Source organism: Brassica napus, chromosome C2 (assembly GCF_020379485.1).
Source record: "Brassica napus cultivar Da-Ae chromosome C2, Da-Ae, whole genome shotgun sequence".
Classification (NCBI taxonomy): domain Eukaryota; kingdom Viridiplantae; phylum Streptophyta; class Magnoliopsida; order Brassicales; family Brassicaceae; genus Brassica; species Brassica napus.
Genome location: NC_063445.1, coordinates 4312328 through 4339050, shown reverse-complemented (window position 1 = coordinate 4339050; position 26723 = coordinate 4312328). Strand labels below are relative to the sequence as shown.

The window sequence follows — 26723 nt, the reverse complement described above, 5'->3', positions numbered from 1 at the left end:
ATGCATCCTCTTAAGGCAGCATCAAAGACATACTTTAAACGAAAAGCATAATCCAAAACTCCAACGTTCAAAGAACACAATAACCGATTATTCACTAACTAATTCTAAAAAATATATTCTATTAATAGACTTAAAAGACAAAAGTTGAGTTAGATTCTGTAAATATGGTCAGAAGTCAGAACCAAGCCCCAGTATGGTTTATGACGACAATAATAGGCTTAGCTTCTGTACCAGAATAAATACTAAAACTTACACCTCAAGCCACTAAAGTACCTCAATGTGTGTCGTCTAAAAGCTATCAAAACGCTGGCTTTGCCTCAAGCCCTTATATCATTGCAAAAAGGATTTCATTCCATGTATCAGGAACACCAGGCAAGCACCAATGGAGGCAATCCTGAACTCCTTTCGAAGCCGAGAGACTAAACCGCGATATGTGACCTTCATCTCTGATATGAGATAACGCTGTTATGTCCAAAAGCTTAACACCTGTGCCTTTCACCGCATGACCCGCGCTGTAATCGCTAGACTCCTCTTGCAAAACCTCTTTCCCTATAGACATCGGTGTTGTGTTATTGCAGCTCCCTCCAGTGTTCCACTCCCCGCCCACGAAATGCCTCGGCGAAAGGCTTCTGTAGAACGCCTTAAGACCCGGGTGGCGAGGGAGCTGCGAGCTAACCCAACCAACCGTGCTGTGGATCGTGAAGTTCTTGGCGTTCCCAAGAGCGGCTAGCTTCTTGTTAGCGTTGGGAAGGCCGTTCAAATGCATCACCCATCTGTTGCCGTTGAGCTTCCCCCGGTTCCAGTGGTGACCTGTGTTCATCACCAAGACGCTAATCTTATGAAGGTATTGGCGTAAGAAAGCTGGCGGGCGGTCGAGATGCATAGCGTGTTCGGTTAAAGGGTCAGAGATGTTGAGCGGTTGTATGTCGCAGAGGGTTGATGACCAGTGGTATAGCACCGTTGTGTTGGTTTCTGGGAATCTGTAGGCCCAGCCGTTAGGACGACCTCCACCTTCGGGAGTTATGAACCCAAACTCTGGTCCCACGTCGAGGACGTCGGGTCTCTCTTTGCCTCCGGTGATCATACACATCATGGATTGAAACTGCTGTCTTCCTAATGAGTCTCCAACGAAGGCTAGGTTCTTGTTCTGCATCCTGAGGTTTGTAGAAAAAGAGTTGATGGATGGGAACATGGATTGAAATGGATAATGTTTTTTTTTTTTTACCTTTTCAGGAACTTGGAGCCTTCAAATTCTTCCATAGAGCAGTCTTTGGGTTGCCATCTTAACCTTTCGAAGGCAAAGTCTGTGCGCTGCATTAACCTGCACGCCCACATGGAAGCAAGCCATTGTTTGCAGTGAGATCCTGAATACAAAGGACGGTGGTGGTTGTCCACAACCCACTTCCCTTTCGCGTAATTACAAGCTGGGGATAAAAATGTTCAAAGCAACATGTTATTTTGCATAGAACGGAATCATAATTAGACATTATCAATGCAAATAGATTAATCATGTCCTGTTTCAGAACACTCATAAGATACTTTCACCGGTCATAACACGGAGGATGTAAAGTACAAGATTCTCTACCTTTATTGGGGATGCGAGGTGTTGAAGTACTAACATCATCTTTCTTGGCTACGAACTGTTCAGTCCTCTCTGGATCTGAATGAGTCTCTTTAATATGTGTTGTCTTTGTAGTTTCGTCTTCTCTAATAGCAACCTCACGTTTCACCTCTTTGGTTTCTTCTGTCATAAATAAGCCAGGGAAAAGAAAAAAAAAAGTTATGCTAAACTTAGTTTCTCCGATATTCAGAATACAACAGACTCGCAACTCAAAAAGGTGCAAATAAACTTTTGAGGAGATTACAAGATGGATGAAAGCGCTGCTGTAATGCGTTTGGACTTTACCTTTGTTTACAAGCGGAGTAGCTGATGAGTAGCTGTCTTTAGTTTCCGTATTCAGCGCAGTAGGTACTCTCTTAACCTCTTCTTCTGTAGATGACAACGGACAAAGTCATATATACCCCAGGATCTAACTATACTATTAGTTTCAAGAATATCTATAGTATTTTATGAAAGACAAACAGGAGAGACTCTACAAGTGAAAAAAAGAGTATAAAATTTTAGAGGTATGAAACATAAACAGGGGAAACCAGATATGACGTTTCACTGTCATGCAATGTTCAAGCATTCAAAACGACCTAAACAAAACTGTGCTAGAAAGAGACCTGTTTCCAGCTTTAGAAAGTGACTTTCAGGTGGAAGAAAGGCAGAGGTTGGAGTTGTATCCCATGTCCATATGACGACGGTTGCACAAACAAGCACAACAAGGACAACGGATATATCCCTAGCCTTCCGTCTAAGTGCTCCTCTTTTCATCCTTAAAATAAAATTCCAACAAAAATAAGCTGTAAAAGATTTCATTCCGTCACACCTAATAAGTGACTACCGGGAAAATGATACAAAAAAACAAAGGGGGCACATCATCACTACCCATCAAAATGCCTGTCTTATCATAGCAAGAAAAAAAACTACAATTAACTAGGAGATGTCTACCTATTTCTATGGAGAGGGGTCATGCTTCTTGGAGTTCCAGTGAAACTTACTTTCACACTAAGAAGCCAATGTTGAGTGTGATTCTTTCAGATATCTCATTTAGGAGTGGATTCCTTGCCTAATCATATAAGATATAACTTGTGTTTAGCTCGGAAAATAGAGAAACAAAAATCATTTTTTACACATTGATCCCATCACAAGAGACACCAAAGCCAAAATTCTTTTTGGTAAAACAAAAGTACATTTTTTTTTGGCATTAAGTGATAATTATTCTATACACAAATAGCTAAATTAGCACCACTCCTACCTACCAAACTAAAACTGGTAAAAACAAAACACGTATTAACTGAACTGATTAATTCACTACTAGTAGTAGTTTGATCCCAATCTAAAGCATAATCCAAATCACAAAAGCAACTAAACCCATCTCCTCAATTTTACTAATTAGAGGAAATTTTTAATTTTCAAGCATAATATATATCTCTCTCTGCTACGACAAAAGGAGACAGCTTTGTGAGCCGACATAAACAAAACAAGTAAAGATCAGATCGAAAAGAAGAAACTGTATACACAAAAACGAAACATAAGATGGAGAAATAACCTGTGAATGAATCTCCGAGCTTTAAAAAAAAAAAATCAAATCAAATCTCTTCTTCTAAATCGAAAGAAACGAGTTTTGGAAGAAAGTGAATTCAAGGGTTGCGATAATTAACTCTCTCTCGGAGACGATGGATTCCGAGAAGGCGTGTTCAGAGGAAACTACGTTGGAGAAATCGAATTTCAGATTCACAGAAAGAGAGAGAGAGAGAAAAAGAAAGGAGATTTCTCCTTAATTATATGTTATGACCCTTAATTATGAGTTTAATGACTAAATTAAAAGTCTCTTTTTCTGCAATTCCTTCCTTATTTTGTCGAAAATCCAAATTAAATTATTGCCCCATGTCATAAAAGGGTTTAGTGTTCTTTGGTTCGTTCACAAACACAATCATCACTAACGTTGTTGGTTAAATCTTAACCTCTGGATCATGAACTTCAAATTCATCACTAACGTTGGCTAAATCTTAGCCTCTGAATAACCACCTATTTTTTATTCATGCTTCACTAAATTATAGTGTGTTTTGATCACGGTTCAATATGGTTCGGTCGGTTTAAATTTAGTTCAATAATTTGATTTAATATATTTTTGGTGTATAGATTTAAAAATAATGTTAGTAATATGGAACGTAACTAAAATATAAATGAATTTAAAAACATAAAACATATACACTAATTTTATGTTTATATGGATGATTTATAGATTTTTAATAGTTTTAATTGTTTTGATCAGTTTAATAAATTTGAAATCTAATCCAGTTACGTGACCGGTTCATGATCAAACCAATTATTAGACCTAAGTTAACTATGCAACTGGTTCATGGTCAATCCGGTTCAACCGTAGAAAAAGAAAAAAAAAAGTTTTTTCTTTTAAATTTTTGTTTTCGAAACTTGAAGCAGGGAAGTTTATGAAATTAAACCACCACTCAAATTGGCCCAACAAGGCCCAAATGATAGTCCTGGAAATTGTGGGAATCACTCAGAAAATTACACTTCAAAAATCACGAATGCTCCTCTCCTATAAAATACCCACGAGCTACAAATCCACATAAACTTTCTTTTCCTCAACATTTTAGTTCTAATACGAGATGTTATTACAATTCAAAGAATAAAATTTGTTTTTATTAATAAGATTGGAATTTCCTCTCTTTGATATTTTAGTATATAGTAGTATTTCATCTGCTTTTGTCAAATCACATTGGTTTGTTATAAAATATACTAGTCTTTAAAATCTGTCCCCAAAAAAGAAGAAGTAATCTGTGTGGTTTATAACTACAAGTAGAAAGCTCTATTTGAAAATATGTACATCGATTTTCTTCTCTCTTTTTTGTGACATGCATCAATTTTCTTATAATACCTTTTTATTTAGTACCAAATTGAAAGACCTACAACATATTAGTATATTAAATCATAAATTTGATATTTGCATAGTTCAAATCTCAACGGTTTTCAAATAATCAAGATTATAAACTTAATTGTTGACCCATTGGTTGATTCGTATGTATTTGGTTGTACACTTGTATGATCTGGAAATGACATTGTCCTAATTAAAAAAAACAATGTGCCAAGAAAAACCAGGGAAATGTGTTACACGGTGGAGATTAGAAGCAAAGTATACCAGTAATAAGTGGGTCTTCTTATCATCCAAGACAAAACCATGCCAGCTGTAACTCGGTTTGCTTTCACTGGTACCACAACATTACACATATAACTGATGTTATTACATTTGTCTTAATGTTACCGGATTACTATAACTTAAAAATGGCCAAAACTAGTCGTACTGCTCCATTATGTTTGTATTTGTTGTACCAACATATATGGAGAAACACACTAGCGAGCGACAGAGACAGAACATTTTGCGTCTTTAAGAAACCGATTCTAAAACGTAACTATTTTTTATTGGTTACCACCTTCCTTGCGCTTGTTTAAGAAAACAATTCTAAAACGTAATTAGCTATGAAATCTAATGATTGATTATCAAATCAACGTTTTCTTTCTTTTTACTTATGATGATACGCTGGATTCTGCACGCCTGTCTTTCTAAAATAAATATACTGTACTTTTTATAACACATCCTAAGAATGTAAAAAATCAATATAGAGACTAGGAACGGCTATTGCAATTAACATAACGTATCACAAGTTTTGCAAGATAAACTCCATAAGTACATACTTTCTCACTATAAGAAACAAATGTACGTATTATATTATTTAAGATTCCGTAGTCAGTCATAGACTCATAATACTTAACTCATTATTGGCAATTTGGCATCAAGGGAATAATATATAATATTGTACACTTGCGTACTAATTGAGGTTGCAAGTACTAATCTTCCTTTGAACACCACGATACGATTCCCTATTGTTGTTATACACTATCTTTTACTAATGTTCAGAAAAAGAAAAATAGACATTTACACAACAAATTACTCCAGAAAACAAAGTCTAGGAAAATATTTAAGTTTTTGACCAATACCTAATTATTTATGTCACTAAAATTATCAAATGTTGAACTCTTCAGTGGTTTATTCAGTCTAGATTCAGTTGTGTGAGTATTCTTGGTATTGTTCCACCATCCAGAATTTCTCAATTACACCATGTTTACTTTAATATGGTGGAAACTATCCAGAGTATGAAAATGTGTCTACAACTACATGATATATATGATAATACATGCCACATATACGAAGTAAATAAATATATGATGGCAACATCACAGTTGGGTTTAATTAATTTTAATGAAAACCATCGAGAGTATGGTGATGAAACTTACATTCTAGAAACAAGTTGAAGATTTGATGTGAAAGGAAATATAGGTGATGAAACTTACATTTTAGAAACAAGTTGTGCCTGCTTAGCTAAAGATCTAAGGTCTTGCTGAAGTTCAATACTTGATCAATGTAACCAATCTTTTTGCTTTTGACTATCTTCTGTTCAACTACATGTTTGATTTGGTTTAGTTATTTTTAGCGTCTAACTCTTTAGGAAGTCTTAGAGTATACAAATCAATATTTAAGTAACGTAAAAGATACATTTGTAATTGCACTTGCAGAACATATTTGAAAAGGATAAATCCTACATTATATTAGTATGTCATCAAATCTCATCGGAAAAACGATCTGATCTCACCCCTAAAATATATAGAGTTAAATCGACTTATAACCAACATATCACACCTGTAACAAAAACTACAATAGTGCCATTACGATGCACGAGCTTGCCTTCAGTTTAATTCAAGAAGTCAAAAGCTTCTGATTTGGTTAAAACCTCCCCTACAGTTGTGCAAATTTAGCAAAACTCCAATCTCCACAAACGGTGGCCAGAGACGTAGGGTTCCTTTGTTTTACACGTCAATTTTGCAACAATAATTATTTTTTAGGTTGCATAAAATAATTAAATTATAGGTTCATTTGACAAAGAAACATACACTGAATTTAAACAAGTTACAAATGTAGGAAGTTAACCAAAGACACACCTCGCCAATTGAGATTGCTTCAAAGACTAGGTACCTTCTCAGCTCCATTGGAAAACATGGACCACCTATCTTTTTGTTTGGATCCGTTAACATTTACATCGATCCATCGACGGATAACCTCAATTTCAGGTCCACATTCCCTATGCATATGGTTTCAAGCAACCATCTATTGACATTATACTGATGGTTGTTGATGAAGTAAAGTCAGGTAATTAGTTAGTTTTAGTAACATATTCTTCTCCTTTAATCGCCCCACAATGTTGCCATACGTTGAACTATTTGCTCATTCTTATTAATTCCATCTCACAGACAAGAGGCATATTCTTCCTTGATTATTTTCTCTCTCTTAGCTCATAAATAAAAGATTTATAGATCTATTCCCTCCGGTTATATAGCTTATTTCTTGGTAATTTATTAACATAGCTATAGCCTTTACCACACACTTCTACAAAAAAGGATCGAATCTAGACTAGGTATAGGTTATGATCAAGATTTGTTTTTACACATGAGTAACCATGGCCGATATATCTAAAGACTCCAAAACTAATTGTGAAATATGTTAAAGACTTAATTGTTGATATTAAGGTTTTTCCCAGTATATATGAATTCGCATCAAGTTATTAGAGCACTTCCAATTGAAAATCTTCAAAGATTATCACAATATTAGACAAAAAGGTAAAAGTATGAAAAAAATGAGTTCTCAAATGAGAACCCATGAAATATTTATAAAATACCAAAAAAAAATTTATCTTCTAGTTAATTCAATTTTATTTTCAGCATTAAAATTTATTCATGTAATTAAGTTATATAAAATAATTTTATATATTTGCCAGAACTTCACTTTGAGATATTATCATAATGAGATTGCTCTTATATCGGTAGATATCAAGAGCTATTGTTACATTTCATCATAGATTTAGTAAGAGCTACATGTTTATGGCAAACTCTTGTTTACTTTATGCAGCCTTTTGTGTTATTTTGCTCGATCTGGGATATTATTAGCATTCATATACAGAAAATGAATAACTTTAACCGCAAGATTGCATTATTTTTTTATGAATTTACTACGTACTTACTCAAAACGAAATTCAATAATTATACATCCACACCCACATGCAAGTTTTAAGAAACAAACAAAAAGTTCCTCACCACATTATCTCACTCGCATGAATCCAAATGCTCCTCCAACCTCACATTATTTAACATTACACATTTAATAATTTTCTCAGAGAAAAGAAATAATAAGAGACATATGTCTCCATGTATATCTATATAAACATCCAAGAAAGACCATATGTATATGAATAATATAACCTTAAATGCAGAAAAACCAGAGACTCTCACAACAAAGAGTTTATTAGTCTGATCTAAGTCGTCTGATCACTTTCCACCAGCAAATGATGTCTTCATCATCATCATCAGCCACCGATACTATCACTAAGCCGTCCTCATTGCTCTTGGTGGAGTCAGTCACATGCGACACGTGCGGTTTTGCAGAAGAATGCACGCTGGCTTATATCCACCGCGTCAAGGAACGGCACAAGGGACACTGGCTTTGTGGGCTCTGCGCAGAGGCGGTTAAGGACGAGGTGGTTCGGTCCCCAACTAGAATCTCCGTCGAGGAAGCTCTCCTCCGCCACACGACGTTCTGCCACCGTTTCCGTTCGGGGAGTCCAGACGTGGAGGAAGATCCAATATCAGTCATTGGAAGGATTCTACGGCGGAGCCTCGACGGCTCTCCACGGAGGACCACCACGAGGTCGAGCTCGAGCGGGGCGTTGCCGGGGATCGATGGCGTAGCGTCACGACGGTCGCTTCTCCGAGCTGGCAGCTGTTTCCCGTCTCTCTCTACTTGATTAAATCTGTTAAATGTAAATTTTTGCTTACTGTTTTTCGTTAAATTTTATTAAATAATGCTATTTTGTATTTAATTACATTTTAGATGGAGAAGAAAGGGTTGGAATCCGAGGATGTGAACTCCTATGACGTTAGTCTTTCTTCATAAGTGAGTTTAATAAAATGGTTAATGAGCACATTCATATTATGCATGTGCTCTCTAGATTTGCAGTACTTACTAAATTTCTATTTCTATTTTACCTTAAACTATGTAACAAATACTAAATTTAGGTTTGTCAACAGTGCAATATATATGGAGTACATGTAACTAATGAACTTTACCATATGCCTGATATACGTTGCTATAAAAAAGCATTGATGGTAAACAAATATTGGACGTATAGCATTGGTGTTAAATTGTTAATAATTAAGTGTTGATTTTGGTATCATATGCTTTTAGATTTATAAAAATTATTTTTTATAGGATAAGAATATTTTTCTGAAGGAGAAAAATAAATCAGATCTGAAGTTGCTATAAATACGGTTGTAATGGATTATAAATTTATTATTTCACATAATCAATAAACAAACTCTAAATAGGTATTTGCCTCAATTCATTTTTGTTTTTGAATTTTTTTTTACTTTCTTCAAGTTATTTCACGTACATTCATTAGATTTAAGGATTTCTAAACTTGCTAAAATGTATGTTGTTGAAAAACACACCCGTTTGTTTAGGCTGGTAAAATGCACTTTTGTGTAATACCTATATATGTCGTCTGTTTTTATCGTATCTATAATAGAAATATTTCACGAATGTTGTTGATGTAATTGATGGTGGGGATGATGCTTACTCTATGGATATATAATTCGTAGATTGATTAGCTTAAAAATCAATAAACCCTCCTTCAGAATGCCCCCATCATAGTTGTGAAAACCTAGAGCGTACTAAAGCTTTTTTTTGTGTGTTTAGCCAGTGGCAAACATATTTATACAACAGTGATTTATACCTTTGATCGAATTTAGATAATTACGAGCTGGGTCGGATTTGAGGTAAGCCGCATATAATATTGGTCTTGGTCTCCAAATTTTTATAAAGAAATATATAGAGATAAATTCCAGATTACAAAAAAATTGTTAAAATTCTTTAAAAGTATTTATAGTCCTAAAATCTCAAATCCGGCTCTGATTTCAATTACAAATATAAAGATCATATGTCAAACATGGTAGATATGCCTTGTCATTTCTCAACAATAGGAAAGATCTTTCTTCTGAATTCATATCTCAAATGTCGACGCTAGATGCTAGTTTCTAAATGTCCCATTTGATCCGATGGAAGTTGACTGGTTGATCTGACTTGGTTATGTCAATGATTTAAAAACTGATCCAACACCCAAATCCAGCCGACTGAAATTGTTTTTTTTTTCTTTTAACTAAGCCGATTGAAATTGTTGAAACCACAAACCAGGCTTCGTTTTTTTTTCATAACCAATTGGTCCAACAAACAACTAAAAATGGGATTAAAGTCTTATCAAAACCAAATTAAACTCGATTTGATTATGTTCCCGAAAGAAAAGGAGGGAAGAATAACCATGCACCGCGGGTTAATAATATTTAGTCAACTTGAATTCATCATTTAGCACCATTAAATTTCTGTATGATATGCCGGTCCAACATATTTGGATGTCCTAAGTACAAAAAAAAATTCATATCATATATTTTGGGTTTTACTTGGTTTTAAAATACAAAAAACACCTGAAAAGAAACTAAACCAAACCACAACCCAACTCACCCAAACTTGATATGTTTCAAACCAGAAACCGATTTATCTAATATCAACATGTCTTTTATGTTTTATATATATCTAATATCATATATTTGTTTATTTATGATATAAATCACATTAAAACTTCGTAAAGTAATTCAATTCCATTAATGATTAGCAAACATAATTTTATTTTGTTAACTTCACAGCACTATTATTCAATGTTATCATAAACATTTCACTGTTTTGTAAAAAAGTTATTAACACAAAATTCAATATTTTAAAAATAATTATTAATTAACAATACACTTATTCAATATATTTACTAGTAAGAGTCTTATAAACAAGGATAAAAATTCTTACAAATATTATTATCATCAATAGAACTACAAATCATATTTACATATAAATATTAACAGAAATTCTTGATATGAAAAAACCAAATATAAATGCTCTCCGAAATTATATGTCCTAAACGGTCATCTGAGTGGTTTATCTTCTAGGCCAGCTCTGGATATATTATATGTTACAGTTATGATTAAATCATTTATATCGTGTACAAATGCCCCCACAGCATCACTAGAGACCGTTGAAAAGAGATCAGTAGGCCATATACAATTTCTCATACGACTACCATAAGGCAATTACCTAGCTAATGCCACATAAACACATGTATTATGATGCTGCTGCATATAGTTTTAATTCCTTCCTAGTTCGATTCATGATTCATTCATGCTTAGCCATAGCAATATTTGTAGGGGATCTATTTAGTTAACAGCCTAATTAGAACATATACTAAAATTCAGATCCAGTTAAACATATATCTATACATGTGCACAAACATATATGAATGGATATGTCATACGTGAATGCATGGCGCATGTGGATGTGTCCACTGTCCAGCTTTGGTATGATTAGGAGACACAAGGGTTCATTTGTTATGTCTTCACATCACTTCCCTATTTGTGTGGCGCAATGGGACCTGCCTCTTCTCTTTGTACCTACTTGTTCCTAACACTAACTTGGCATTTTGTTCTCTGTTTGTCTCTTAATTGGGCAATTCCACTTTTTATTTCCTTAATTTTTCTGGCCATTCTTTATGATTTGGGTTTAAAAATATCTCAAGCTTCTTTCACGAATATCTTTGAGTACCCCCACCAAGATTTGTACCCACTGTTCCATAAATTATTGTATCCTTTAATAAATTTCAAAAGTAGCTCTTAAAAATGCTCTATGATGTTGATAGTATTTGCAGCTCTAACATAAACAATAACGTCAGACCAAAAAAAATATAAACAATAATGATAACATCTTGTCAAAATTTCTGCAGACCGTTGGTGTAAGCCCATTGGGCTTAGAATCTGAGCCCACAAGGATACTTATCTTGTAAAACAAGTCAACAACAACCACTTCAACAGCTTTATCGATCTTCTTCCTCCTCTTATCTGAAACGATCAAAGAAGAAGAAGCTCAAAGCGATCGCAAAGATGATGCACATGACCTTCTACTGGGGCATCAAAGCCACTATCCTCTTCGATTTCTGGAAAACCGATTCGTGGCTCAGCTACCTCCTCACCTTGCTCGCCTGCTTCGTCTTCGCCGCCTTCTACCAGTACCTCGAGAACCGCCGCCTCCAATTCAAATCCCTTTCCTCCACCCGCCACCCTCCGCCGCCACGAACCGGCGTCTCCGCCCCTCTTATCCCCAAATCGAGCACCGGATCCGCCGCCAAAGCTGCGTCGGTGCTGCTCTTCGGCGTCAACGCGGCGATCGGGTACTTGCTGATGCTCGCGGCCATGTCCTTCAACGGAGGCGTTTTTATCGCGATCGTCGTCGGGTTGACCGTTGGTTACCTCGTTTTCAGATCTGACGACGACGGTGGTAACGCGGCGGCGGAGAATCCATGCGCGTGTGCTTGAATCACATGGAAGGTGGATTTCGAGAAGTCCGAAAAAATATGATGCTTGTGATCCGGTTAGAGTTTGTTGTGTTGGATCTGTAACAAGTGTTTAGAGCATGAGCATTGGTGAACCTCCCATTGGGGTTCACCCAATTTTTTTAATATTTTTTGATGGGGCCATAAATAGTTATGAACCTGTATTTGTTGTTTTCTGCATTAGTGAACTCGAAGAAGGAGTTCATAGGAATAAAATAAAAATATAAATTAAAAAAAAAGTAAATTTCGAAATAATTCAGAATACATGAATAAAATAGTAAAATATATTATAAAATTATGAAAAATTTTTATTCAATACATTAAGAGTAGATTACATAAATAGAGAAATTCAAAAACATACAAAGCTTATTCATCTTCATCACCAAACTTTTGCCAAATATTTTCCACTAAATCAGCTTTCAATCGAGCATGCGTCTCTAAATCTCGAACTTCTCTGCGGATGCCTAACATATCACCGACATGAATACTATCTCTGGTTCTCACCCTTGAACTTCTGCTGGACTCTCCTGACTCAAACTCAGACGTATTAATTTGAGCGTATCCGTGTCGTTCGTTCTCTACTATCATATTGTGCAATATGACACAAGTTTTCATTATCTTTCCTATCTTTGCCTTGTCCCATTGTTTAGCTGGGTTTTTAACAATTGCAAACCTCGATTGTAATACTCCAAAAGCCCGTTCGACATCTTTTCTAGCGGATTCTTGTTTTTCAGCAAATTTCTCGGCTTTACGACCTTGAGGAAGTGGGATGGATTGGATAAATGTTGCCCAATTTGGATAAATTCCGTCAGTAAGATAGTAGGCCATACGATAAGTGTGGTTGTTGACCTTGAACTTAACTTTAGGTGCTCGACCATGTAAGATGTCATCAAAAACATGTGACCGATCTAGAACATTGATATCGTTGAGGGTACCTGGTAAGCCGAAAAATGCGTGCCATATCCAAAGATCTTGTGATGCAACAGCTTCTAAGACAATTGTCGGCTTTCCTGAACCACGTGTGAACTGACCTTTCCAAGCCGTTGGGCAGTTTTTCCACTCCCAGTGCATACAGTCGATGCTGCCTATCATCCCCGGAAACCCCCGTACCTCTCCAACATCGAGTAATCGTTGAAGATCCTCGGGTGTAGGCTTGCGTAGATACTCATCTCCAAACAACTGTATTATTGCATCAGTGAAATTTGCCAAACATAAACGTGATGTACTGTCACCAAGTCGGAGATATTCGTCATATGTATCTCCCGACTGACCATATGCGAGCATACGTATAGCTGCCGTACACTTTTGAAGGGGAGAAAGCCCGTACCTTCCCGCAGCATCTCTTGTTTGCTGAAAGTATGGAACTTCACTACTTAGACGCTCGACAATGCGAAGGAACAGTGGTTTGTTCATTCGAAAACGCCTCCTAAACATTTCAGGTGGGTATGTAGGATTTTCCATGAAATAGTCTTTCCATAGTTGATTGTGTCCTCGCTCTCGATCTCTTTCGATATAAGCTCGTTTCTTCCGGTAGTTGGTTTGACCATCAACTACTGTGTCTATGAAATTATCAACAACTTCGTCGACCATTTCATCAAAAGCTTTATCTGCTTCATCGCCTGATGAGGAAGACATTGTTGATGATATTTATTGATCTTTTTCTTGCTACAAAAGAAGAACTTATAGTTAAATTTTTTTAAATGGTGGTCATTTTTAAAGTTATAGTTCATTTTTTTTTCATAAACTATAGGGAGTATAATATTTTTTCATATAATCCATCTTTTTTCTTTTCTATATGGTATGTTTATCTTTTTAAACTATAGGGAGTTTGTATAAAGTTATATAAATGGAATTCATTTTTTCATTGTTTCATTGCCTCATAAAACTATAGGGAGTGGTGAAGTTTTGGTGAAGTTTTGGTGAAGTTTTGGTGAAGTGGTGAAGTTTTGGTGAAGTGGTGAAGTTTTGGTGAAGTTTTTGACAAGTAGTGGTGAAGTTTTGGTGAAGTTTTGGTGAAGTTTTGGTGAAGTGGTGAAGTTTTGGTGAAGTTTTTGACAAGTAGAAGTTTATCAACGAAGTTTACAAGTTTAGAAGTTTTGGCTTTCAAGTTTACAACTATTGTGAAACACTTTGATGCACAAAAATAATAGAAAGACATAGTTTATATATATAGAGATACATGAGTCAAGTTGCTCGGGTACATACACCCGTCAGTTGAAAAGGCAAGTCGTGGGGACATACACTCGTGACTTGAAAACACATCCTCTGGGTACATACACCCATATTAACCGAAGGTCCTAAAACGAGTGTAGAAACATACAAAATACTACACTCTCCCGTGATTCAATCTGACATAATACTACAACAACCATCAACCTTACCCGTGACTTGATATGATACATAAAGATACCGAGACCTACAACCACGTCCACACGCATCCTCCTCCTTGAACCCGTGACCTACAAAGAAAAATGGATACATATCAATAATCTAGATACCAAATCATATACAAACATTATCAATATACAGAAACCAAAACATATTCAAAAAAGCAACTGATAAATGCACAAAAAAGCTTCCACTCACCACGTTAAAGCATTTCAAAAATGAGTTTGTTTTTTAGAGCTCTTTCTTGATCAGATAGAGTTTCTTCATTTTTTACTAGCAACCTATCTAGGAGTTTTTTTTTGGATAAGTTATTCTTTGCCTCTAAAATGCTCTCTATCTGATCAAACGCTGGTTCATTCAAGTGTTTCTTGCGTTTTGCTGCTTTGGAAGCCTTCACACCGGGAGGCCTAACATCTTCCTCGCGACCCACCTCCTCTGCAGGTTCCTTCCTCTTCTCCTTTGCACCATCTCGTGTCGAAGTGTGGGATCTCCATTTTTGATCAAACCGAAGCTCCCTCCAACAATGTTCAAGAACGAACTTGGAATTGTAATCATTAAAGAAGATGTCATGAGCCGCCTTCATGACATCATTCTCAGTTTCTCCACTGGCTTGCTTCTTCAAAGCAGCTTCGTGACATCCCACGAACTTGCAAACCTGTTCGTTAACCCTACCCCACCTCTGCTTACACTGACTCCACTCCCTAGGAACGGAGCCAACGAGCAGAGGGCTTGCATTCAAAAACTCCTCTATGCGCTTCCAAAATGAGCCAGCCTTCTGCTCATTACTCACGATTGGATCCTTGCTGGTGTTCAACCAAGCACTGATCAGCACCACATCTTCTTTGGTTGTCCATTTCCGCCTTTCCGCAGATTTTGGAACCTCAGAACAACCAATATCTATTGGTTGACTGCTCTGGGAGGCAAGGAGGTTAACGAACCCGTGAGAGTTAAGGGAAATTGGTTCCATTTAGTTTTAGATAGAAGTTTTAAAATTTTGGTGTGTTTTGAGATGTGGATCATGCCTATGTTTTAATACTAGTTTTAGTGTTAGAAAGTACAACAAATTGATTACGTGTGTGTGTTTGTCTAACTACCAAGCATTGATTAAACTAGTTTAAGTATGGTGTGTGTTTTTGGTTATAATTACTATATACTAGTTTTAGTGTTTGGTGTGTGTGTGTTTTAATGACTCTACAACAAGTACAACATAGGTATAACTACACAGATTTCATTGAATGAACATCAAATAAATTTTAAAAACTCAACTACACCGATTTGAAAGACAACCACTCACTACCATTGAATTCGCAACTACCTATAATTTTTAAAACTCAACTAAGTGTGGTTAAACTCTAGCTAGCTACCACTGTAGTTAACCAGTGTAGAGTAAGGGTTACCTTTTGTTTTCAGTCGAAGCAGAGCTTCTCCAAGACCTCAACCTGCACAGAGAGGTTGTAAACCTGCCCAGTGAGGTTATCAACCTCCCGAGTGAGGTCTTTCACCTCTGCCTGTACAAGAAAGAACAATCATACAGTGTTAGTCAATGCATCAAAAATTAAGAATCTAGTCAATGCACAGAATTGAAATCAAATTAGAATCTAGTTACCTCCAGTCTCTGAATGTGGTTATTGACCTCCGGCACCCAGCTTATCACCTCCTCCACCTCCTCCAGACGCTTAGTGAGGCGTTCGATCTGCTCCTCCACACCAATGACCCAAGGCTGACGATAATGAAACCCATCAGCCTTGGTACCAAAAAAAAAAAATTTGAATCAATACTCTATCTCGTTTAAAAACAGAAATTTCAAACTGCAATTAACAACAACCCTACCTCGTAGTTTTTGCAGGTGAAGAACCGCTTCCCAGGAAGAGTGTCGTAGTCGTCCTTCCCACGAACCTCGTGAATGATACTGCCACCGCAGGGACACCTCGTCGGAATCCCGTACTCTGAATCAGCCACAGAAGAGAGCATGTTGATGTACTCCTTAGTCCTCTTTGAATCTCTTATCTCTGTTGCGGGATCCATCTGCATCACAAAATACGATTCCTTTTAGAACCCTGACTATAAACTAAATCGATTTTACAATAAACGAACCCGCATGACGATTTTAAACCACAAATCTATACCCCCTTTTTGATTTCGAACCCTACGACAAAACCCCCAAAATCATAAATCAAAACCCCCAAATCGAATTTTAACCTAAAACGCTTTCGACCCCAAACGATTGAATCAATCGGTGAAACTAGTGGATACTCACCTCAGATCGTCTACGAGAGAGTACGACGTTGATTAGATCGAAGAAAGAACAGAAAATGATCCGGCTACCGCGTCGCAGGAAAAATCGCCAGAGAGAGAACAAAAACCCTAGCTTTAGAAGAGAGAACTGAAAATGAATGATCTATCGCGCAACCCTTTTTTTCTCCGTCTACACGCGGACTCGCGTGTCCACTCTGCTTTCGACGCGTGGATTGACCCCGTATCATACGGGTTCACCCGCAAGAGACGGATCACGATATTAAACCCAATAAACATTTTCTTTTAATCGAATGGGCCTAGGATCCCGAGCCCGTGATCCGGTTATAAACCGTCGATGCGGCTGCTCTTATGTCTGTATAATAACTACTTTTCGATGTTGTCCTTCACCAACTTTCTAAAACTGAATTTCATAATATTGTTTTTATATCCTATGATTGAGCTATAAATTTTATACAAAAAAAAAATTAACTTATAATAAACCTTTTTATCAACGATCATCAAAGTTTTATACAAAAAAAAAAACATCTCTAAAAGTTGTTTAAGTAGTGTACTAGATTTTGACCCGCGCTTAAAAAGCGCGGGTTTGTTTTCAAAATCAAATAAATTCTTTTGAAATCATTTTTATAGATAATATATAGTTTGGACATATTTATCCGGGACTGCGTATCGAACCACACCAAATTAAAAACAATAAATTCAACTGAACTGAATTTCATAAATAACCTAACAAATCATATATATCTGAAATAAAAAAAATAAACAGAACCGAGAACCAAACGGAACTTGTCATTAACCCTGAACCGATACCGATTGACCTGACCAAGACTCAGAACAATCTTATAATATTTTTAAAATTTTGATTAAATTTCAGATATACATTATAATAGTATATAAAACTGAATCAACTATTTGATCCGCGATTTTAAAGCGCGAAAATATGTTTTGACAAAATTTTACTTTAAAAAAAGATAATGATATTTGTTCCTTGCGGTTTTATATTTGCTATCTATACTATTAAAAGAGAAGGAGTCCTAAAAAATCTACTTATGAAAGGTTGTTGCACCTATTCATTAATATTTTTTTGGTCTTGCCTTTATTTTCTCTAACTATACCATATCTATTGAGATAATTTACTAATGCTGTTTCATTTAATTTTCTAGCGTAACATGTGGAATATTTGATTTCTTTAAATACATGTCCTCATTTATTTTTTGGCGTATACAAAATATTACAAATTTAACTTTTAAGAAATATGAATATAAAAGACTGCAACTTAAAAAATACTAACAAACTTTTTCAAACTTTTAGAATATGAATATACACCTCAAAAGTTTGAAAAAGTTTGAAAAAGTTTGTTAGTATTTTTTAAGTTGCAGTCTTTTATATTCATATTTCTTAAAAGTTAAATTTGTAATATTTTGTATACGCCAAAAAATAAATGAGGACATGTATTTAAAGAAATCAAATATTCCACATGTTACGCTAGAAAATTAAATGAAACAGCATTAGTAAATTATCTCAATAGATATGGTATAGTTAGAGAAAATAAAGGCAAGACCAAAAAAATATTAATGAATAGGTGCAACAACCTTTCATAAGTAGATTTTTTAGGACTCCTTCTCTTTTAATAGTATAGATATTGTTAATGCAATATCATCTAAAATCCACTTGTCTCTTCGCTTATTTTCTTTCTCACATTCGTTTTAAGATTCAAAAATTTTTGAGTTTGCATTAAGTTTTAGATTTGAATATATGTGCAGTAATAATATGTGAGCTTGGATCTTCATTTAAATATTGTGTTTTTTCTTCTAAAGTTGATATTTTTAGATACCATTATCTTTTTTTTTTTACATCAGTTACCATTATCTTAAGAGAACAAAAAAAGCTTACAACAATTTTTCATATTTTATATTTATACTAAAGATAATAATTTTAGTTTTAAGAATTTTATTTGGATCTAATATGAATAATGGTTCAGGCGAATTTATATCTGGATTCAAATGATAAGATTCATGTACACCTCTTAACTTTTGAGAAAGCATTTTATTTGTTTGTAATAATTTGAGATTGCCAAGTCTCACTCAATAGTTTCAAATGTTACATGTTATGGTTTAATTATATGTCACGTCTCGGACATCATAGATATATTATATAGAGATATATTGTTTTGTATTGAAATTGATCAACAAATAGTGGATTCGCCATGGATATAGTCGAGTACTGCAATGACACCGACGATGAAAGCTTGATCCACATTTGCTTTGACTATTATATTATAAAGATCCTTCTTGTTTCCCACCATCTCCTCCATTTCTTTCTCTATCCTTACCTGTTTCCATGTATAATTAGTATTATTCTCTCCTATCCATTATCAATATCTCTACGACTTTTGAAAAAAAAAACGAATATTAAACCCGTTTCTCTAACCTAATTTGTCAGATATTTGAAATTGATGCCACACCAATATATAATAGCAACAAAAAAGTTATTCCTTAAGATTGGAAACAATACAAAAATATATTCACACTTGTATATCGGATCTTGATAAACTATTAGCTAGTAAGACTCACCTGAGCTATGTTTCTGCCATCTGAATCCATGATGTTGCAATCTCTTTCTGCGAAAGAGCCTCTGATCTGGACATAGTTGTTGTTATAGATATTGCATGTTGATATCTTTGGTTTACCGTGAACCAAAATTCTGATTAAACCGTGTTGAACCAGACATGATTCTTTTGGATCCTTCAATGTGAATAGAAGCTTCTCTGTTCCTTCTTTATCGTATCCAAAACCTTCCCATTTCTTGTGTACCATGTTCAGTGCCTGTACCATTCCTCCCTGAAAATGATATTTGCCAACAAAAATCAACCTATAATGTTTAAAATGGTTGGGTTAAAAAGATGATCAACCTGAATGTAAAGAGATGTAAATTACAAAATAAAAGTAATAAGAAAAGCCCTATAATCACATCAGCATAAGTCATTGACTCAAAAAAAAAAATCAAATATATACCATAAAGATAAAGTTGGTTACCATTTTGCGGATGAGAAGCAAATCATTACCATCACCATTTTTCAAGACAAGCTTGTCTTTGGTTCCAAGAACTCCACACCCATCAACTGTAAACACTACTTGTTGCTTACTATTGCTCACTACAAATCCTCCTCCGTTCACCATATGCGGTCTTCGCCGCACCACCAGCGTCGCCTCTGATTCCGATGAGTATCTCCGGCTCAAAACCGGATCCACTGCCTTGCTGCTTCTGACACCCATCAAATCTATATACACACGTGCGATATATCTTGTTTAATTAGTCTGTACAATGCTTGGCCTCTTGTATCCTTTTATGCATACACTTCAACACTTAAATTGTTATTGATATACGCACGTGTAGTCTAGTTAATACTTAATACTACTACTTAATAGTGCTTGATAAAGATGCTGATTCGTGTTATTGTTTTTGGTGAAAGATGCTGATTAGTGCCAAACTTTTTCTTTGTGCAGAGACTTCAAAAGCTTAATGACAAAGACTTCAAAAGCTTGATGACAAAGATGCGAATAGTATCTATTTTGTGACAAAAGACAGCTTAAGATTTATTAACGGCAACTTGATAATTGTTGGTGAATGGCCATTTCTAAAGTTAAAATGAAGATTCGAATATTGGAACGTGCTTCATTCTTATCTTTCATTTTTTTTTTCTGGAACACCCATTCTTATCTTTCTTAGTCTACATTTTGGTCTGTATATATAATTTAATCTACGTTTTCTTGGAGCCCGATAGAACAGAAAATATATAAAAATATTACCATAAATGAGTAATTATACATATATAATACCCTGGAAAGGTTTTCTTTTCTAGGCTTGGATGGAGTTTGAATCCCAACTTATGTAATTTTGTATTTGTTCAGGTAACTTTGGTGATCGAGCTTAACTAATCCCAAGGGTGAATAGATTCATTAGAGAAAGTCAATTGATTCCCTATATCTTCAACTGGGCCAACGGCCCACCCCAACCCCAACCGGCCAATAAGAACAGATTTGCTTAATATAAAATCCATGATTTACATGGGTCAAGCAGGAAAAAACCCACCTGGTATCATTTCTGTATTTATTCACATCAAAACACACTTTCTTTGTCTCCGTGAGTTATGAGTCTTTTGCCTAGGTCGCTTTGCCTCTTTACGTTCAGGGTGAGATCACTTCCATGTTTAGTCCATTCGTGTATCCAAAGAAGCACAAAGGTCCTTTTAGAACTGAAAATTTGAAGTTTTGAACGGTATCTGAAGGCTAATTTTCGCATACGTGCACATAATGGTATAGCAACTATGATAACCTTGACTTCAAACTCCCCAATTAAGTTACACCATTCTAAATACTGAACATAAAAATAAGAAGACGATTTTACATTAGATAGATAACACATACTATATGGTTTATATTAGTGTTGTTATTTTTGTCACCATCAGAATTCCAATGAAAAAATATAATGGGTTAGAGAAACAAAGTTGAAGATTTATGAAAAGCCAATTGACAATTCGCATCAAAGTTCAAAAATATATATAAATGTAATTATAAGATTAACAAGAGTATTTTGTACAAACATTAACATATGTTATATAGTACCTTCACCGAATAAATGGTTTAAAATATAATAAAAGTTCAAATACCAAAGAGACACGGAGCCTTAAAAGGGGCAGAGGAAGGTAAGTAATTATCCTTGTCAGGTACCATAATTACTGCTTCTGCCACCCACCTTCTTCACTATACAGAGTCTCTCACTAACCTCTCTCTCTCTATTTCTTGATTTCTTTGCATTTCTTTTCTTACTCGTCGCTTCTTCTTCCTCTTTTTATCATCTTTGTCTCGTGGGTCACTGCATGTGTTTCTCTTGACCCGTAACATTTCTCTCTTGAGTTTACCCTACCAGAGAAGATAATCACCGACCACAATGGCTTCTACTTCATGCAGTGTCAAAGTAGCTGGTGAAACAGGTTTGGCTCTTGCTAAGTCATCTCTACCGCCCCCTCGTCCCAAGTCTCCGCCGCCGTATCCAGATTTGTACGGGAAACGTAGAGAGGCGGCGAGAGTTCAGATGCTAGAGAGAGAGATTGGTTTTCTCGAGGCAAGTTAACTAATTTTTTTTTTCTTTTTCTTGATTCTATTTTTTCTTTAAAAGAGTACTATCTCTTACATTTTGATAACTCTGAGGAAGTGTCCGAATATTTTGAATTTCATGATTCATCTGTTTTGTTAGTCCTAATTTAAACAAATGGTATGTTCTGTACTAGCTTGTGATTATAAAATTAATTAATCACTAGTACTCTTAATTACGTTAAGTAATTTTAAAAAAATAATTACTAGTAGTACTATTTGTTTTTTGTGTGTGTGTGAGAGAGAGAGAGAGAGAGAGAGAAAATAGGTTATTGATTTGCTGAAACTTTACTTGGTCCCTACTATATCCAGGTTGGTTTGGTCTCTGCACCGTTGTGTTATGTTTGACACCATTATAGTAAACAAGACATTTAATTTAATTTATATTCTTAGATGCTATAAAAAGAAAGAGTAGTTAACTTATGTCATCAGACACATTTATATCAAATTAATTTCAAACACGTACTTTGTATGTATGCAAAGACTTTGCCCACTCAAATTAATTGCATGTTTTGATTGAAATAAATTTGAATCATTGAAGAGATTCTTGTTTTAAAAATCGTTAATTAATTTAATAATCAGTTTTTATTTAATTAACCTTCGTAATCATAATATTGAATTATATTAAATATTACAAAACTTTGAAAATTAAGTAATAAAATTAACAAAAAAGTTTGATCATCTTGTAGTGTGAAGTGATTTATGAGACGTCCATTTACTGGTTTTTGGATCACTGAGGCGTAGGTGTTAGTTCGTGCATGTGTACTATGAAAGTAAGTGCTTAGTCAAAGAGAGTATTAAAAGTAAAATATAAAGAAAAAGAAGAAAAGAAAAAGAGAGAAAGAGTGAAGCATTAGAGAAGCAAAGTAGAAAGAAAGCTGAGTAGATCTTAAAAAATAAACATATTGAATTTGATTAGCTTCCTTTGCAGTTTTTATATTTATAATGAATCAATTTGTGAAAGTTTTTGTCTTTATTGCTATTTGCGTTTGAAAGGACCATATACATGTTCACCTTTTCGTCATGTTGCTTTCATAGATCTCCCTTATGTTTACTCTTTTTTTTTTGTAACACTATCCCATTATGTTTACTCTCTATACTGTATTTTTCATATATTTTGAGAGATAAAAGAATTTTTACACTGTTTAGGTTTAGTTTCTCCTGAGACTATTGAAATGTGAAAAATATTGTTGTGTTTAGTCCCATTATGAAATTAGCTGTTCGCATTTTTTCAAGATAATGAAGTTTTCAGTTAGTTAAATAAAGTTTCTTAATCTGATATTTCGACTGTTGACATGAGCAGGGAGAAATTAAATTTGTCGAAGGCTTGCAACCGTCGTCCAGATGCTGCAAAGAGTAAGATGATATCTTTATCTTTCAAACATTACATCAGTTTTTATTCAGTTTAGTTTATTTGATTAAAAAAATATGTTATATGGAATCTCATTTATGTGGCAGGGTCTCTGATTTTGTGGTTGCAAATTCTGACCCAATGATACCTGCGTAAGAATATTTTTAAAGTTCACTTGGTGACTTAACATCACTCTTACTCTGACTGCTCTTACACTTACCGTTGTTTTCTTTTCCTCATCCGGGCAGACAACGAAAGAGTCGACGACACTGCCGGTTCTGGAAGTGGCTCTGGTAAATTAATCTCATTTTCCTTGTGACCAATATAGAAGTGTCTCTGGTGAATTTGCATAACCTCTTTATTTAAATTTCTTTTTTAAATGTGAATATAAATCTGGGGACCCTTTATTTCAAAAATAATAAATTTACAATATTAGTTAAATGTTTGAGAGTCCTAGTTAATATTATCCAAAAAATTATTTCTTGGACAATGCTTGATCTTAGATGGCTAGAGTGAATAACAAAAAGATAATACTAATTAAACAACTTTATGCAGTTTCCCGTGTTTGAGCGTGGCGAGTTTCTGCTGTTGTTGCCGATCCGAGTGTTCGTGCCATCTGAGGAAGCCAAAATGCTGCAACTCCACATGCTGTAGCTGCGTTGGTTCCAAATGCTTCAACGGGTCCTGCTGCTCAAACAGCTGTTGTTGCCCGAAACCGAGCTGCCCCAAATGCCTGAGCTGCCCGAGCTGTTCATGCTTCCGAGGTTGCTGTTGTTGCCCGAAACCGAGCTGCCCGAGCTGTTCATGCTTCCGAGGTTGCTGTTGTTCTTGTCCGGACTTATGTTGTTGCATACCCACCTGTTTCCGCAGTTGCAGTCGACCATCATGTCTTAATAAGAAGAGCTCATGTTGCAGCTGCAACTGCATCTGCAAGATCAAATGGTCATCTTGTTTTAAATGTCCTAAGCTACGACTTTGTTGTTGTTTTTGCAATTGTAAAAATACATGTTCTAATCCTTGTTGTTTAGCTTTCTAAACATTATTATTATTATTATTACTGTTGTTAATATTAGTATTATTATTATTATAGCTATTTATCTATAACTCTTTTTGATTTTGTAAACGTATGAATATTTTTTGTTTGTAAGTGATGATTTATATCAAGCGAACCTCCCATGAGGTATGTCAGCATACAAAATAATTAAGTGAATAAGTGACCAGAAAAACACAAAGGTATCATAATTATCGTGGTCAACGGCAACATAAAGTCAGCTAAAATACATAAAAATTATGTATTTATCTCAAAAAATTACATACCTTTTCCGCTGCGGAATTCTAGAACACAAAAACGTACGTCTGAGATGATCAAATGAACTAGTCTGGCTTAAAATATATAATCTACGGCAGTGTATAGAAACCAAGTCTGCTCTCAGCTTTATACTGTAGATCTGATCTCCCAAACTGAAAATATGATATTCATTAATCTAATTACTCTTTCATTTTGGAACAATTAACAAAGTGTTCTTCTTTATTCTTTGGTACCAGTTGTTAAGCTTCCCATCAAATTTGAGATTTTTGAAAGTTTCACGTTTCACCATTTTAGTATGAAAGGTGAATACAGACAAGTTAAATTGTTCTTCAAAGCTAGACAGCTACCTTCGACCACAACCAGTCTTCGTTGAGGCGAATGCGCAAAAAAAGAAGAAAGAGGGAACAATCCAATGGCACAAAAAGAATAATTCCGATCATATATATATATATATATGTCTCTGTATTCTTCCTTTCTTAGAATTTCTCTGAACTTTCCAACGTAACTATGCGCTATTATTTGAACCAACTCAGTACACAATTACATCATTTTTTATTTTAAGTTATCCTGCCATTCATTGTCTAGAATGATCTATGTTTTATCATTTTAGTATATTATTCGTTTAATTTGAAATCATAAACACAAGTTAATATAAGATGATATTTACATGTTATACATATGTTCCCGACCATTTAAGAGACATTTAAAGTCTTGTTAAAGAATCTATCTTGCAAAGAATGAGTTCAATATGGTAATTTCAAAAATAATTTTGAATCCATTGGCACGTAGTGCATTTAGCTCAATGAGGGAAATATAATACAGTTCACATGCTTGTTCAAGTAAACCGGTCAAGCAATGATATCGGTTTGGTTTGTAAACTTTCTACCAGTCTGAAACCAATCAGGAGTGAGCACCAAACTATAACCAACGACATTCGTAGGACACAACTAGATACAAAACTGATGAAACGTCTGTAACAGACGATCCGACATTAAGATCATTGATTCTGTCCAATGGTTATCGAAAAAAGATCTTAGATATATTCGTATCAATGGCTAAATTATAGTATTCTCTTTTTTTGATCAAAGAAGTCAGAGAGAATGATTCAGCAGAGAGAGAGAGAGGTAAATAAATAGATTTCATGGTGAAAAAATATAAATCGTATAGGTTTGCGTAATAACTGATCAAGGGTTTCTGGGTATGTACGGTACGGATCCAACTTGGTGATCAGAAGTCAGAAGTGAAGGTCTTTTCTACTTTTTATTGTGTGTTATAGGTCCCATTAGAGAAAACACAGAGGTGTTGTCTGTGTCACGATGTTAAAAAGAGGGGTCGAAATCGGAAATAGATGAAACTTAGGGTACAAAAAGGTGTCAGATAGGAGAGAAAATGCAGAGCACTGGACCTCTCTGCAAAGTGCTGCAAAATTATTAAATGCAACTTGTCAATTTTTCTCATATGGCTCGATGCATTATGTGAATTATATTACTGACACTCTTTGCTTGTTGTCCTCGATGTTTATCTCATTCATGTTTTTGCAATTATTATTTTCCTGGTAAAACCGGTCTACAAATCGATATTCAAATATATTTTTTTTTCCGTCAATAGATTTTGGATTAATGAATCTAAAAACCCTCGTTAAAAAACATACATAAGCCCATAAAAACTAGGCCAAAAAACATTAAACTTCTGGACCTAAAGCCCACCAACAGAAACCCTAACACCCACGAGGCTTCGCCGCCACGCGGACACACGCTGCGGCATCGACGTCGCCCTCGCTTCGAATCAACATGGGAAACCAACCGTCGGTTCACTCGGATCCACCGGAGCTCACTGACTCCACACCATCACCACCGCCAACCGTCTTCGACAGAAGTGAACCCAATTTCAAAGAGTATCACTCGACAAATTGAGATCTCATCCGTCACCATTCGTCGCAATCACCGAGAGGAAGACTTCGCGGAAACCATCACCGTTAACCTTGGTCGAGCTTCGATCGTCCTCCGACGTCGTCACCACCAATCCAAACCAACCAAAATCGACAACACTAAAAGGAAAGAAACCGACTAAACCCTAAAAAATTAAACGAGGGAACTAACCGACGGCGAGGCAA

The 26723-nt window shown here is 35.3% G+C and overlaps 7 protein-coding genes across 13 annotated transcripts; 3 read left to right on the top strand and 4 right to left on the bottom strand.

Annotated features, from left to right (window-relative positions):
* Positions 1–99: 99 nt before the first annotated feature.
* Positions 100–3411, bottom strand: LOC106425831 (protein trichome birefringence-like 16). Of its 5 annotated transcripts, none has more exons than XM_013866550.3 (7): positions 3156–3404; positions 2555–2672; positions 2227–2378; positions 1907–1990; positions 1586–1741; positions 1226–1424; positions 100–1154 (listed from the first exon to the last, which is right to left on the bottom strand). In XM_013866550.3, exons 2-7 carry the CDS (start codon positions 2575–2577, stop codon positions 326–328), a joined length of 1443 nt encoding a protein of 480 aa, XP_013722004.2. In that variant the 5' UTR covers positions 2578–2672; positions 3156–3404; the 3' UTR covers positions 100–325. The 5 variants fall into 5 exon arrangements, with proteins under 5 accessions (XP_013722004.2, XP_013722002.2, XP_022555692.2 ...); XM_013866548.3 differs by having other exon boundaries at positions 1586–1744; positions 3156–3402; XM_022699971.2 differs by having other exon boundaries at positions 1586–1990; positions 3156–3174; positions 3268–3360.
* Positions 3412–7795: 4384 nt separating this feature from the next.
* On the top strand, positions 7796–8683 carry LOC106425727. The gene has a single exon (XM_013866437.3). It carries the CDS (start codon positions 8020–8022, stop codon positions 8476–8478), a length of 459 nt encoding a protein of 152 aa, XP_013721891.1. The 5' UTR covers positions 7796–8019; the 3' UTR covers positions 8479–8683.
* A 2718-nt stretch (positions 8684–11401) lies between these two features.
* Positions 11402–17279, top strand: LOC106425677 (copper transporter 5). 2 transcript variants are annotated; one of them, XM_048746509.1, is made up of 2 exons: positions 11402–12229; positions 17147–17279. In XM_048746509.1, the coding sequence occupies exon 1, from the start codon at positions 11708–11710 to the stop codon at positions 12137–12139; it is 432 nt and encodes a 143-aa protein (XP_048602466.1). In that variant the 5' UTR covers positions 11402–11707; the 3' UTR covers positions 12140–12229; positions 17147–17279. The 2 variants fall into 2 exon arrangements, with proteins under 2 accessions (XP_048602466.1, XP_048602467.1); XM_048746510.1 differs by having other exon boundaries at positions 11402–12232; positions 17150–17279.
* LOC106425712 (putative nuclease HARBI1) lies at positions 12272–13810 on the bottom strand. Its single transcript, XM_022694862.2, has one exon. It carries the CDS (start codon positions 13789–13791, stop codon positions 12523–12525), a length of 1269 nt encoding a protein of 422 aa, XP_022550583.2. The 5' UTR covers positions 13792–13810; the 3' UTR covers positions 12272–12522.
* LOC111202260 (glutathione S-transferase T3-like) lies at positions 14367–15511 on the bottom strand. The gene is made up of 3 exons (XM_022694858.2): positions 14864–15511; positions 14538–14615; positions 14367–14453 (listed from the first exon to the last, which is right to left on the bottom strand). Exons 1-3 carry the CDS (start codon positions 15509–15511, stop codon positions 14367–14369), a joined length of 813 nt encoding a protein of 270 aa, XP_022550579.1.
* Positions 17280–18828: 1549 nt separating the features above from the next.
* On the bottom strand, positions 18829–20210 carry LOC106425739 (protein LURP-one-related 16). 2 transcript variants are annotated; one of them, XM_048746506.1, is made up of 3 exons: positions 19812–20210; positions 19371–19637; positions 18829–19129 (listed from the first exon to the last, which is right to left on the bottom strand). In XM_048746506.1, the coding sequence occupies exons 1-3, from the start codon at positions 20070–20072 to the stop codon at positions 18983–18985; spliced, it is 675 nt and encodes a 224-aa protein (XP_048602463.1). In that variant the 5' UTR covers positions 20073–20210; the 3' UTR covers positions 18829–18982. The 2 variants fall into 2 exon arrangements, with proteins under 2 accessions (XP_048602463.1, XP_013721905.1); XM_013866451.3 differs by having other exon boundaries at positions 19833–20197.
* Positions 20211–21504: 1294 nt separating this feature from the next.
* LOC106425695 (guanine nucleotide-binding protein subunit gamma 3) lies at positions 21505–24415 on the top strand. Its single transcript, XM_048746505.1, has 5 exons — positions 21505–21921; positions 23254–23306; positions 23409–23453; positions 23550–23594; positions 23857–24415. The coding sequence occupies exons 1-5, from the start codon at positions 21748–21750 to the stop codon at positions 24335–24337; spliced, it is 798 nt and encodes a 265-aa protein (XP_048602462.1). The 5' UTR covers positions 21505–21747; the 3' UTR covers positions 24338–24415.
* Positions 24416–26723: the final 2308 nt, after the last annotated feature.